The sequence below is a fragment of the Schistocerca americana genome, chromosome 2, assembly GCF_021461395.2.
Source record: "Schistocerca americana isolate TAMUIC-IGC-003095 chromosome 2, iqSchAmer2.1, whole genome shotgun sequence".
NCBI lineage: Eukaryota > Metazoa > Arthropoda > Insecta > Orthoptera > Acrididae > Schistocerca > Schistocerca americana.
The window spans coordinates 975,429,871-975,445,259 of NC_060120.1; the positions used below are offsets into that span (position 1 = coordinate 975,429,871).

General features: G+C 40.9%; 1 protein-coding gene across 1 annotated transcript in view; it reads left to right on the forward strand.

Annotated features, from left to right (window-relative positions):
- LOC124596347 (neutral ceramidase-like) overlaps positions 1-15,389 on the forward strand; it is a 250,713-nt gene that overhangs the window by 185,857 nt on the left and 49,467 nt on the right. Inside the window, exon 9 of the mRNA XM_047135449.1 lies at positions 4,001-4,219. Within this exon, the coding sequence (XP_046991405.1) occupies positions 4,001-4,219 (219 nt within the window). The remainder of the gene's footprint in view (positions 1-4,000; positions 4,220-15,389) is intronic.

Below are 15,389 nucleotides of genomic sequence, written 5' to 3' on the forward strand. Positions count from 1 at the left end.
ATATTAGTGTGAAAACAATATACAGCAACGAACCAATATTATCAAATGTATTTCATCGACCTTTACTGGTTTCGGAGGTTTTCAGACCATTCCACGGAGGAAGTCAATTTAAGTTACTACATGAAAAAAACAGCGGGACTAATATTTGTTCTCGACACTCGTATATTCTTCCTATTTACAAGTCACAAGCTTGGCTGCCGGAAAGGTAACACAGTACTTAACAGTAACATGTGTGTTACACAAGAATTATCGATACATTGTGTCCGATTTTGGATAGTGTTGTATCTACATCATTCAAATGCAATACCGATTTGCCTTTATTTTATATTACATAACGTATATACTGTACATCTCATTTAAACAGGCTATGTCAAATAATGATATTTAACACATTTATGTGATTATTCACATTTGCATTTCTTGGATACATATTTTTTCTTCAGTTGATGGTAAATATAAAATTTAACAGTTATTGTGATATCATTTACAGGATAATAATACCTATTCAAATTACATATCTGCCAGCAGCTGCATATCTTTCCATTCTATGGATCTATGATATATTGACACAGCCACAGTTTTTATTAAACCACTATGGATGAAACTGGCAGTAATAAAAAAATCACAGTTTGTCACTGAATATATTTGTAATGGGTGTAAGGGCATATATATTATTGGTGCCTGAGGACGGTGTACTGAACAAAATTACATGAGTATTTAAGTCATTTGCTAACTAATAATTATAGCAATTACAAGTAGTATGTTTTTAGGTTGGTCGGTACCTCCAGGTACATGTGTCAAGAGCAGGCTGTTAATGCTTGTTTTCCTCTGGTCAGATATTGAAGTGAGGACACTTGGACGCAAAACAGTTAGTTTATATTGGCAGGCGTAGTCCACTTAGTGGTACAGTACAACCATGCTGAAACGATTAGGTCATAAGGTTTGTAATGTGTTTGTAGGAAGACTGTTCAATGCGAAGAAAAAACGATCAACACATTGGTCTGGGTACATATTGGGGAACCAGATATAAAAATATCTGCACCTAAATATGTCACACCCTCTGTGTGTGTGTGTGTGTGTGTGTGTGTGTGTGTGTGTGTGAGGGGGGGGGGGGTTATAGTATTTGGTTATATCGGTAGTAGTCGCTTTTCTGTAATTTGACACATTAGTTTTGTTTTCTGTACGCATGTTTAATTTTACTGCAGTTTATAGAATTTGCTAAGGCTGTTTTATCACTGAGTTAAGAGAGAACATGTATCTCATGTCTCTGCTAAACAGAAACCTAATACAGCTTTATTCCAATTGATGGATGCGATGTAGTTAATTTTATTTTCTAAAACATTAATTATATGTTGATAATTTACGAACTGTTGCATAGAAGAGGATCGAAAGTTTCGTTTACTACCACAAGGGTTCGTACCTGCAGACAGACAGTACACGTCATTCGTAAGACGGGTACCACTGTGAATAATAAGTGTTGTTGATTCAGGCAGAAGTGAGTCGATCATTTCAGTTCAGAGTCTTTGATCATCACTGAACAAACAATTAGAAAATACATAAGCCACTGGATAAAGCTATTTTAACAAACAGGATATCTCTGCAAAATACTAGCCATGGGCCAAATGTACATGTCAGGTGAAAATTTAGATGCAGCAGGATGGGATAACACTGAACATTTTTTACTTGTATTTGTGAAATTCGTCACTTGCTGTTTCCATCTGTGTGTGGATCATTCAAATTTATATTTCCTGAAATAAAAAAGTAATTATATCGATATTTAAAATGTTGGGTCGTCTTGATATTGACGCTGGATAAATGCTTAAGTCGCTAGATGTAAGGCAACTGCTTTATTGATGCGTTTCGAATACACTCATCTCCGGAGCACCAGGAAAAGGCTAGCAAAATCAAAAATGAAATGATGAAATGACCGTATGGCACTGATGGTAGGGATTATCTTTGGGGAATTTCAGCCACTGAATTGCAAATCTTTACAGTTGATGCCAAATTGAGTGACCAGCTTGTCGATGCTGATGAAATGATGGTGAGGACAACGCAACAACCCAGTCCCTGAGCAGAGAAAATCTCTGAACCAGCCAGTAATCAAACGTAGGCCCGCTGCATGGCAGTGAGATGTGCTGAACACTCAGAGAAGGGGTGGACACAAAAATCAAGAATTTGCACAATGATGGCAGCTAGGAGAGAAGCAAGAAAATACAATGAACAGTGCATGAAAAACACACCAAGTCGGGGATAAGAACTTCAAACAGGCAATATGGGGTTATGTGAATTTGACACATCCCAAAATGTAGGTGAATGCCCAAGGCATAACGTAATGCCTAAGAGAACGAAGTGCCCAGCAGGTGGCGCTAGTGATAGCATGTTATATCGAAGAACACACGATAAAAGTATAATTAAAATACAGGGAAGACGGAAAAGAATGCTCGTACGTATGATGAATCACAGCAACACAAATAAAATTTAAGAAACGTATAAAAATGATATTGCTCATATAATAATGCTAAAGCTGCACAGTATATGTAACTTAAAGTAGGGATAGGGGGGAGAAGGGAGGGAGGCGAAATATCAGTGGAGCATGCTAAACTTTTCTCATTGCCGAGAGATAACAAACAAGCAAAAAGTATTTAAATATGTTGTATATCATATAATAACAGTAAGACTAAAATGTGACATCACCAGAATTAGTAACTAATGAGTTTTATAACTTTTATGCTGTTTTGTTTATTCCTGTCTTATCATGTTTTGTTGTATGCTTGTTTAATTTATCATGCACTTTATAGTGTCACCATTAGGGGCCTACTGATTCTTGTGGATGCATAGAGTTTGTTTAGTGTTTTCTGTCATTAAGGTGTGTCATTGTTATTTGGCAGCTATCGCCTATGGTCTCTCTGCCTATCCATTTTTTTGCATAATGTAATATGCAAGCTACGTCCATGTACTTCTCTCCAAGGTACATTAGAAGACTAATCTGTTGGCTGAGCCCTTCGTCCTTCATGCTGTACTTAAATTAAAAAAAAATTGTAGTAGTTTTTAAGCCTTCTACATCCTTACAGGCACCTATGCCAAACATACACTCTCACTTCAACGTAATTCTGATGAGAGGGCATTTTAGTCTTACTGTTATTGCATGTTTTGTATACAACATGATTTTGGTTTTAGATATGTTTATACTTTTTTACTTTTCCTTTATTATTTCTGTAATCAAATGCATTTGTTCCCTTCATTCGTGTTTCTCACCCTCCTACCCCCCCCCCCCCCCCACCCCTCATGATTCCTACTTTACGTTGCATATACTCTTTTTGTTTTAGCTATATTACATTGAGCTATGTCTTTTTAGTATACTTTTTTCCTGTGGTTCATATGTGCGGCCATTCTATTACTTGTTCCCTATATTTTAAAATACATTTTTCTTATGAATTCTACGGTATAATACCACTAGCTTCACCTACTGGATACTCTGGTATCTTAGGTGCTATGTCATGCCTTGTGCACTCAGTTACGTTTTGGAATGTGCCATATGCATATGACTCCACATTGCCTGCAGAAAGTCCTTTTCGGTGACTTGGTATGTCTCTTTCATGCACTCTTCATTGTATTTTGTTTGTCTTTTAGCTACCATTACTGGGCTACTCTTGACATTTGTAACCTTTTTCAGATATTCTGTAGATGAGTTTATTGGGAATGCATCAATAAAGCAGTTGCCTTACATCTAGTGGCCACGAAGTATTTACCCACCGACCATGTCAGCATTGTTCAGCACTTTAAATTTCATAAAATGGAAGCATAGCTCTTGCGTGGCCACATGTCACATCTTGCAATAACATTAGATTCAGCTTTTGCTGTATTAAAAAACAAAGAAAGCTGCTTACTGAGAAGCTGATAGGTTACTGTGTGATTGAGAAAGTGGTGTATGTGCTTACTTTTGAGGTAAACTGGCCCACCTGTGCTCTATCTACAGTGTATGTTTTGCGCAATCTGGCAGATGACGTTCCCGTTCGAGTGGCAGCCCCAAGTGGTGTCGACGCACCTGGGACGCGTGGGAAACCTCGTGCTGATGTGCGTGCCGGGAGAGTTCACCACCATGTCGGGACGGCGCATGCGCGATGTCGTGCGGCAGGTGTTCGGCCAGGACACGACGCTGGTGCTCGCCGGACTGTGCAACACGTACAGCAACTACGTTACCACCCCAGAGGAGTACCAGGTGGGTTCGCACAACACGTACTGACCGCTAGTCGTCGGAGAGTTGTCTGCTGCTACTACCGTTGCGCGTCGTCTCATTACTGATATTTTGTCCTCTGGCGGTGCTTAACATCAGGCACAAGAGCAGTGCCATTCTGCGGCCGCTGTGATGTAGAGTCCCACCAAGAGTGCAAGGGAAGCCAAATCTGACCAGAAAAGACTGTGAATTAACAGAGGTACATTAGTTCTCATATCTCACGTGCTGTCACTTTACACTTATGAAAGAAGCCTTTACCTTGTTGAGCAATTATAAATGCATGTTGTTGTCAGAGTATCTTGTATACTGTGTCATTTTGTTTATGCAACATCATAAAGAAATGACTGCTACTGAACAGATATCTATGAAAAATAAAATAATCGTTGGCACTGTTCGTTATGAGAACCCATTTGGAATTATCGGCAGCCTACTGCAAATCTTCTTATTTGATGCCACTTCGGACGACTTGCGTGCCGATGCTAATTAATAATGATGACAACACAACATTCAGTCCACCACATGAAAGAAGTCTTCACTCTGGCCGGAAATCGAATCCAGGACTCCCTGATCCAGATGCAGCAACCTTACCAAGGTTTTTCTTTCTTTCTTCATTTTGATCGTTAATATTCTCGGCATTTGGTCTGGGCGGACGTCACATGATATTTGTTCAAACTGATCGTTTAATACTTCACTCAGTTTCTTTTTGCTACAGAGGGTAGGAAGCCCTCTGACAGGTCACGCCAAGCTACAGTGCCGGCACTACTAGACCCTGAGCCGCAGGTGCATGTCTATCACTACATGGTTCCTGCAGCAACAGTGTGCTTGGTCCACACAGCTTCCGCCTACACATCTAATACTTCTTCAACTATCAAGTTCTTTGTTGCTGTTTCGGTATGGTATTGTATGATCTTAAAAGGGTAGCGAGCGGGCACTGAAGCAATTATGCATGTCTGAAGGCTACCGATTTTTGCCGATCTCTGGCTCTTGGACACGGGAGTGGCACTGTTTGGCTAAAGTACTTCAAAGTATTTGAAAGAAATGTAAAACAAGTCTTATACATGTCACACCATTTCATCTGACTTTTATCTCTTCTCAGGAAAAGCCTTAGATGAAAGTTCTGAAATTTATCTTGAAAAATGTACAGCTGATTTTGGTCCCAAGTATAAGAGAGCTATTGACACAGCGAAGTTAGTTAATGAAAAACCTACTTTCAAATTTCAGATGAAGAACATTTCAGAGCTACCCGTTTGGGTATTTTGGAGGTGACGGATAGCGGTTCCTTTCGCACGTAGGCAATGTTAGCCCTGTTGGTTGGCAATTGCTACAGTCATCCATCGGAAATGAATGTGGCTACAGCAAAACACACGTCAAGCGTGTAAATTTCTGTATGATTCCAACAAAATACAACAGTTACAGATCCACGCCTTCATCCAGTGGCACGGCCCGGCGTCAACCGATAACATGTTCTGTAGCCTTGCTCATGTTTCGATCTCGCAGCCCATGAAGCAGTTTCATGCCTTGGCAGGGCTGTATCAGATGTGGTAACCTCTCGTTCCTGTCACGTTGCTGGTGGAGCAGATGTGTGCCATGCCAAGAAAGGGTTTGTTGGACGCTGGTAGTAGAGGACGATTCGAAGTCCGGTTGTGTGGACATCCCAGCCTTGCTGGACGGATATTTTATGTAAGACAAGGCAGGTCTTGTTGGGGTTGGCAGTTCATAAAACAAGGTGTTGACTGAATTTTTAGGGAAAATGCGCAAATAACCAGGAGAAAGGTCAAAATTACAGGGTAAATAACGGAAAATTTTCACTCCCGAATTTATCCAGTAATTCTTGCGTTGCAGAAGCAGTAGTGGAACATGATGAAGCGCAACTCATCCGGAAAGCATTCCTCGTCTCCTCCGACTTATTAGTTCCACCGTTATTCCTACACACCAGCTCCTTCCAAATACCAGTCCCCATTACAAAATGCGACAGGGTTGTCCAAATTCCACAGTTTTTTCTTTCGGCTAGTAAATAGCGTGTGCAGGTCTTCCTTTGAGACTAAGTAATTGTCCCAGAAGAGGGATTCATAGCAAGCTGCGTAACGTCATTCATAAAACATGAATCCTGTAAATGTGTAAATGTACATCTCGATTTTAACAGATTTCTCTTCTTCAGAAACGCTTTCCTTGCCCTTGCCAGTCTACATTTTATATCCTCTCTACTTTGACCATCATCAGTTATTTTGCTCCCCAAATAGCAAAACTCCTTTACTACTTTAAGTGTCTCATTTCCTAATCTAATTCCCTCAGCATCACCCGACTTAATTCGACTAATTCGTTTTGCCTTTGTTGATGTTCATCTTATACCCACCTTTCCAGACACTGTCCATTCCGTTCAACTGCTCTTCCAAGTCCTTTGCTGTCTCTGACAGAATTACAATGTCATCGGCGAACCTCAAAGTTTTTATTTCTTCTCCGTGGATTTTAATACCTACTCTGAACTTTTCTTTTGTTTCCTTTATTGCTTGCTCAATATGCAGATTGAATAACATCCGGGATAGGCCACAACCCCGTCTCACTCCCTTCCCAACCACTGCTTCCCTTTCATACCCCTCGACTCGTATGACTGCCATCTGCTTTCTGTACAAATTATAAATAGCCTTTCGCTCCCTGTATTTTACCCGTGCCACCCTCAGAATTTGAAAGAGAGTATTCCAGTCAACATTGTAAAACGTTTTCTCTAAGTCTACAAATGCTAGAAACGTAGGTTTGCCATTCCTTAATCTAGCTTCTAAGATACGTCGTAGGGTCAGTATTGCCTCACGTGTTCCAATATTTCTACGGAATCCAAACTGATCTTCCCCGTGGTCGGCTTCTACCAGTTTTTCCATCCGTCTGTAAAGAATTCGCATTAGTATTTTGCACCCTTGACTTATTAAACTGATTGTTCGGTAATTTTCACATCTGTCAGCACCTGTTTTCTTTGGGATTGGAATTATTATATTCTTCTTGAAGTCTGAGGGTATTTCGCCTGTCTCATACATCTTGCTCACCAGATGGTAGAGTTTTGTCAGGACTAGCTTTCCCAAGGCTGCCAGTAGTTCTAATGGAATGTTGTCTACTCCCGGGGCTTTGTTTCATCTCAGGTCTTTCAGTGCTCTGTCAAACTCTTCACGCAGTATCGTATCTCCCATTTCATCTTCATCTACATTCTGTTCCATTTCCATAATATTGTCCTCCAGTACATCGCCCTTGTATCGACCCTCTATATATTCCTTCCACCTTTCTACTCTCCCTTCTTTGGTTAGAACTGGGTTTCCATCTGAGCTCTTGATATTCATACAAGTGGTTCTCCTTTCCCCAAAGGTGTCTGTAATTTTCCTGTAGGCAGTATCTGTCTTACCCCTAGTGAGATAAGCCTCTACATCCTTACATTTGTCCTCTAGCCATCCCTGCTTAGCCATTTTGCATTTACTGTCGATCTCATTTTTGAGACGTTTGTATTCCTTTCGCCTCCTTCAATTTCTTTTTTTTTACATTTTCTCCTTTCATCAATTAAATTCAATATTTCTTCTTTTACCCTAGGATTTCTACTAACCCTCGTCTTTTTACCTACTAGATCTTCTTCTGCCTTCACTACTTCATCTCTCAAAGCTACCCATTCTTCTTCTACTGTATTTCTTTCCCCCATTCCTGTCAATCGTTCCCTTATGCTCTCCCTGAAACTCTGCATAACCTCTGGTTCTTTCTGTTTATCCAGGTCCCATTTCCTTAAATTCCCACCTTTTTGCAGTTTATTCAGTTTTAATCTACAGTTCATAACCAATAGATTGTGGTCAGAGTCGACATCTGCCCCTGGAAATGTCTTGCAATTTAAAACCTGGTTCCTAAATCTCTGTCTTACCATTATATAATCTATCTGAAACCTGTCAGTATCTCCAGGCTTCTTCCATGATTGTTGGACCAAGTGTTAGCTATGATTAAGTTGTGCTCTGTGCAAAATTTTGTCAGGCGGCTTCCTCTTTTATTTCTTAGCCCCAATCCATATTCACCTACTACGTTTCCTTCTCTCCCTTTTCCTACTACTGAATTCCAGTCACCCATGACTATTAAATTTTCGTCTCCCTTCACTATCTGAATAATTTCTTTTATTTCATCATACATTTCTTCAATTTCTTCGTCATCTGCAGAGCTAGTTGGCATATAAACTTGTACTACTGTAGTAGGCGTCGGCTTCGTGTCTATCTTGGCCACAATAATGCGTTCACTATGCTGCTTGTAGTAGCTCACCCGCACTCCTATTTTTTGAATCATTATTAAACCGACTCCTGCATTACCACTATTTGATTTTGTATTTAAAACCCTGTATTCGCCTGACCAAATGTCTTGTTCCTCCTGCCAACGAAATTCACTAATTCCTACAATATCTAACTTTAACCTATCCAGAAAAGAATATTTATGAATAACGGTGTCTGACTGTTGACTAGCAATAAGAAGACGGCAAAGCTTTCACAAGAAGGGGTAAGACTACTAGGTCGTATTACAATTAGACCACTGAATACGTAGTATAAACAGTAAACTCCACGCTACACGAACTTACAACATGGTAAGGTGTACCTCGTAGGCACAAACAGCCCATGTTTTTCAGTAGCGATCGTCTATCACCACATAATAAGCTGATGGCGTAATTCCTTTTCACGAATGTTATGAATTGCAAAACCGTCATGTCCACCATCAGATTATCTTGGACCATTGTGTCAGCAACGAGCTAAATGGTTAAAATCACTTATCAAAAAATAAATGGTAAGTGTCCGTTGTGATTCATTAAACAAAGTTCTGAGAATATTCAATATATTCAATAAATACTTAAGCTCTTGGGGCCAAGTTTAGAAACTCTCACATGGATGCAGTTATACGTGGTACGTTTGATAAATCAGAAAATGTGGTGTGGGATAATGAATTTCCATTGTTAAACTAAATCGAAATCTCATATAACTGACAGGGAAGTTACATCAACAATTGACCTCTGGTGGCTGTGAATATACATGCGATATGGTCTATCTTTAAATCTCTTCTGTGCAGTATCTTAGAAGCACTTAAAATCACATTAAAAAAATTAAGATACTTCACTACATGAGGTGCCTTTAAAAATTTCAGCTTTGGTGGCCGTGAATACATATTCGAAATGGTCTACCTTCAAAACCCTTCTGTGCAATACCTTCGAAGCACGTCGCAAAATTAAGACACCTCATTACATAAGCTGCCTGTAAGGGATGACGGAAGTAAATATTGATCAAATTCAGGTTTTTTTTCTCCATACTACAATGTAGTAGACAAATGGGGTATGCTGCAATGAATAAAGCATGCAGTGAAGTTTTTATTGGTAGTTTTATTGGAAAATATTAATATTTTCGCTGTGTAATTGGAGTTTTCCTGAGGCAGTTGTGAAAGGAGGTAGATTTACGGTTGTCACTGTAACTTCGCTTGTGATTATCTGAAATATGAAATATATCATCCTGATCCTTAGAGATGTAATTTTTGTGCATGTAAGGTTTCGAAAACACCAATTTTTTTGCGAAATTATAGGTATTTGAAGAAATAGCCAATTTGGACCCCTCTTTCTTGGCTGAAAAAAAATGCTAAATATAAACTTAAAAAAATCGTTAATGATGAACTGAAGCGATTTCGGTTTGCTTCAAGGAAGACCAAAAATCATTAAAAACCGATGAAAATTGTAGCATGGGCGACGTCAATCATGCCGGAAAACATGGTTTTGAGAAAAACGCATTTAAAAATTGTTCAAATGGCTCTGAGCACTATGGGACTTACCATCTTAGGTCATCAGTCCCCTAGATTTAGAACTACTTAAACCTAACTAACCAATGGACATTACACACATACATGTCCGAGGCAGAATTCGAACCTGCGACCGCAGCAGCAGCGCGATTCCAGACTGGAACGCCTAGAACCGCTCGGCCACAACGGCCGGCACGCACTTGAAGTGTGAAAAGTATTTATCATATCAAACAAGGGACAAAGCTTGAAACTTACGGTATATCTTCGATGCCTGGTCCATAATAACTATCGCCCCGACTAGCGGATGGCCGGTGTCTGCCACTTTTACCTGATGAGCCCTTATTTTCGACCTAAGAGCTTTTCTCGTAATTGAGCGCAACGACACTGGCGTCTCTATCTTCACAGAAGCGGCGCATATCATCGCCTATTTCGTTTTGACGGTATTTGCCACGTGCGTTAATGCAGGATGGCCTACACTGAATAGACATGCGACCAAATTTGAAGCAATGTTGACAACTTTGCTTCGGCTGGATGTTATTTTTAAACCAGCCAAACAACGTTCCAGCAAGTCAGGGTTACTCAAATCGGTATAAATAGGGGTGAAGGCATCGATAACGATTTGTGGAAACAGCGTTTTGTTTTTATAACTTTCCAATTCACCACGTTTGTTTCAATTTCAAACTGTCACAGAAACGTTACTTTTTGGAGTTTGCGCATAATACAGGGTGTTTCAAAAAGAATATACGTAGTACAAAGTATTATCTTGTCCAAACTATCGATCACTGCGCCTCGCCTCGGCTGTTGGAGAAACGAATACGTAGTCTAGTTTATATTAATAGCCACTAGATGTCAGTTGTCTTCTGTTTTGCTTGGTAGCCGTCATATGTTTAAAAATGGCTATTGCGCGGCAGAAATCATTTTGATTTCTCGAATTTACCAAGTGCGATTCCATGATTGCAAAGACGTTTCAGACTGAGGTACCAAACTGATCCTCCGAATGGGTGGAACATTCACAGACGGTATCGACAGTTTCTAGACACAGGAGGTGTATGTAAAGGAATGAGTCCTGGCCGCCTTCGTGTCCCTGAAAAAATGTTGCACGAATTCAAACTGCTTTCCAACGTAGTCCTTGAAAATCAACTCGTCGTGCCAGTCGGGAGTTACAACTGCCTACAACAATAATTTGGCGTGTTTTGAGACGTCGCTTAGTTATGAAGCCGTACAAGTTGCAGCTGTTACGAGCTCTGCATCCTGATGACGAACGCAAACGCGTGGCGTTTTGTAACAAGATTCTTGACGCTATTGACAATGATATCATTTTCGCACAACGCATCGTGTTCAGTGATGAAGCGACTTTCCATGTTAGTGGTCAGGTAAACAAACACAATGTTCATAAAATGGCTCTGAGCACTATGGGACTCAACTGCTGTGGTCATCAGTCCCCTAGAACCTAGAACTAGTTACACTTAACTAACCTAAGGACACCACACAACACCCAGCCATCACGATGCAGAGAATATCTCTGACCCCGCCGGGAATCGAACCCGGGAACCCGGGCGTGGGAAGCGAGAACGCTACCGCACGACCACGAGATGCGGGCGCAATGTTCATATCTGCGACCTACAGAAACCACATGCAGCCATTGAACATGTACGAGATTCGCCCAAAGTCAATGTGTTTTGTGCGACATCCCGATCATCTGTCTACAGCCCTGTTCTTCTTTGATGGAAACACGGTCTACGGTCAGCAGTAATCGCGCTATGTTACACAAATGGTTGTTTCCGAGGCTGCACGAAGACAACTTCATTTTTCCACAAGACGGTGCGCCACCTCACTGGAGTCGCCAAGTGCGTGAATATCTGGATGAAACTCTGTCTAACCATCGGATTGGTCGTCAAGGAGTTGGCGACTGGGGGAAAATCCACTTCTCCGATTTCCGTTTTAAAAATTCTTAGCGGTATATAAGACTTCGCCACATCGTTTTATGAAGTTAAGTTTTTCCTTAAAAGCGTTACTTACGTCGTGAAAAAAGAAAAAGTCTACTTTTCGTTTCGCGTGTTTTCTTAGTTTCGTAACGCTTCCCAACCGATTTTGAAGAAAGTATGCGGCTAAAGAATCTGATTTTTGTACACGTGGTAGTGCAACATCGTAGCTTCGTATTGAATCATTTATCTTTCCATATTTCTTAACAGTCATTGTGAAATGATGCTATTTGTCAACGTTGTGCACTTGATTTACAAATCTTGTAGTGAAAAAGTTATGTAGCGGGTAGCTTACTGTTAGATCTGTTTTAGACCATACATTGTTGGGAATGAAATGTAGCTAAAAGTACCAAAAAGTTTTTGAAATGATAATGACACTGATATCTGTCTCTGGTCTCAAGTAATGCGAGCTATTCAGTGGCGTCAGTGCCGCGTCCGCAAGCCACGGAGTTCGCGCGGTTACAGCTTGGTTTAGTGTAGTTGTATAATGCAGGACAGAAAAAAACTAATTACTAGTGATCAGCGCAGACCTAGTGCCGGTCCCTCTTATTTTTTTAATGGTCTCATTCTCTAGATAAATCCAAATGTATAACAATTTTTCCCTAGGCTACTGGACAATCATGTGCTATGCTTTTATAATTGGCCACACGTTGCATCACAAAAGACAAACAATTATTTGTCATCAACATCCTACAATTAGTATGATGTACGTTTCGTATTTCGAACTAAAAGATAACTGAAGCGCAATTCTGTAGTCTCGTTGTCTACTTCGACAGAAAAAATAATGGAGAGTTAATGAAACTACTGTAGATAGGCACAGATGTGCGTTTCATTGTTCTTTATTGTTTTTTTTTTCTTCCTTGGCGGGCTGCGCTGCACTGTCAAGGTAATCCCCACTCTTTGGCTAAATGGCTGGTGGGAGGCCAAATAAATAAATTTAAAAAGATTTCCACCCTTCGACAGCTGACAAGCAAGTCAGTAGAAAACGCAGCTGCAGTCAACAGTTGCTCGCCTTTAGCTGGTCTGTGCTGTCGTGTAGAACAATGTCTTCACTCTTTTATTGGTATTGTTTTGACTCTGCAGTAACTCGTCGAGTTTTGAAGTACAGAAGAACTAGGAGGTTATGGATTCATCCCATGAATAGCGACAGACATTTAGGAGAGTTTTTTCTTTATATGAAGAACTTAAAAACTATCCTTAAAAAGTTTTATTCAAATTACAGAACGAATCATAATACATTTCAGTATGTGATGCAGAACATTCAAGACAAAATTTCTAAACAGAACACAAATTTTCGCAGAAGTATAACAGCAGAAGAAAAATTGTGTATAACGATAAGGTAAGATTCGTTAGTACACACTTTTTGGCTCGCAGTAGAACTTTGTACAGCATTCACTACCTCCAGTTAATTGTAGTCATGCTTTTGTATTTTAAATTTCACAAACGCTTACCCTTACCTCTGAGGGGAAGAGAGTTTATGGGACTCCTGAGAATCATTAGGAAGTAATTAGCTTCGTCATTTTGGGTAATGTCTTGCTGTGCCTTCAACGAAGAATCGCAGAAATACTCCTTCAGAACTTTGTAACTTTTTTCTTCTTTTTTCTTCATGATGCAGCGCTTGGCAGTGGTGATGGTTCATCATGTGGAGCCACTGATGACCTCACAGAATTCTTTTCATTACCTTGTAAGATAGACAGATTGATACGCGAAGAGTTTTGAGATAATGCCCTTTGACTCAGTGGTTCTATTTCCACCGATAAGGAACTGCCACAGCATGACTTTACAATGCATTATCATCTGGTAGGGACACATTTCCGTCCCTCAGTGACACTCATATCTGTCTCCGTTTACAAGTAAATGCGAATTATTCAGTGGCGGCAATGCCGCGATCGCTGGCAAGCTATTGTTGTAAATGCATGTAAATACGGTAGATTAAATAAATGAAATAAAAGTAATTTCGCATGTATCATTATAATAAACGTAATTTTTCCTCACTGATTGTGAAATGTGAGGTAACATCTTAAAATAAAAGACGTGTGCAGTCACACTTGTGATGAAAGCAGAAGGGAGACGTGTGATGCGTGTACTGCAGAAGCTGTAGTGCTGCTCCACAGGCTCGCGCCTGCGGTCCGCTCGCGCCAGCAATATTAAACAGTCGGGATGTCGCCGGCTCGGCTCCGGGAGGCTCACGCCGTGTCGGGGCGGCCCGGTCGCCAGTGTGAACACCGCAATTCAAAACCATGTGTTTGATATCGAAGCGGGCGGCGGCCCGGCCAGGCTCGGCTCGGCCCGGCCGGCAGTGTGAACGCAGCCTGAGACAGGCTCGTCCAAACTGTGCCCCTGAGGCGCTAGCGCCCGGGATCGCCCGCGGCCAGCGCCCTGGGCGAATTCGTATGTTGTCGCAGCGGTCGAGCCGTGTGGCTTAGCTGGCCGTGCGGACCGCCGCGCTTCTCGACCTTATACCATTAAAAGACACAACCCACGGGTTTGGATATTTTTCTAGCCGTGGAAAACGTGTTACAGTCAATGGGTTTAAAGTGGGAACGCCTGACCAGTGTAACAACGGATGGAGCCCCTGCGCTACGAGGGATACGCACTGGATTCCTGGGCTATGTGAGGTTAAAAATGGCTGAAGTCGGCTGTTCCTTATTCGCGGCAGTCCATTGTCTGATATACCAGGAAGCACTTTGTGCGAAGATTGTCAACACAAAAAATGTTATCGACACAGTTCTTCGAACGGTTAATTATCTTCGATCGCGTGGACTCACACATCTCCAATTTAAAGAATTTCTGGCTGGTATCGAAGCGGAATACCCGGACATCCCCTACCACACCGAAGTTAGATGGCTGAGCAGAGGAAAGGTGCTTCATTGGTTTTTCTTCTTGAGGGTTGAATTAAATACCTTTTTGAAATGAAAGGAAGTCCAGAAGAATTACTTTGTGATCCTAAGTGGGTGGCGAATTTAGCTTTTTTGAGTGACGTTACTGGTCATTTAAATACTTTGAACATTTCACTCCAAGGCAAAAGTCACTCTGTTGCTGATTTAGTGCAGACGATTCAAGAATTTAAAAAAAAAACTTATTTTGTGGGAAAAACAGTTGCGCGACAAGAACAGTGGACACTTTCCTGCACTAGACAGTGTTAAAGAAGATTTGGATTTTTCAGATTACGTTCAAATCATTTGCGAATTACAAGAAAAGTTTGAAAACAGATTTTTGGAGATAAGTGAGCTTCAATCGGCCTTATATATATTTGTTCGCCCGTTTTCCCTTCGGGCAGAGGACGTCTCACAAGTGCTTCAACTAGAGCTGATAGACCTGCAGTGCGATATCCGCCTGAAGAACCGCTTTCTTATGTGTTAAACTTTGGATGACTTTTACAGATGTCTTCCACT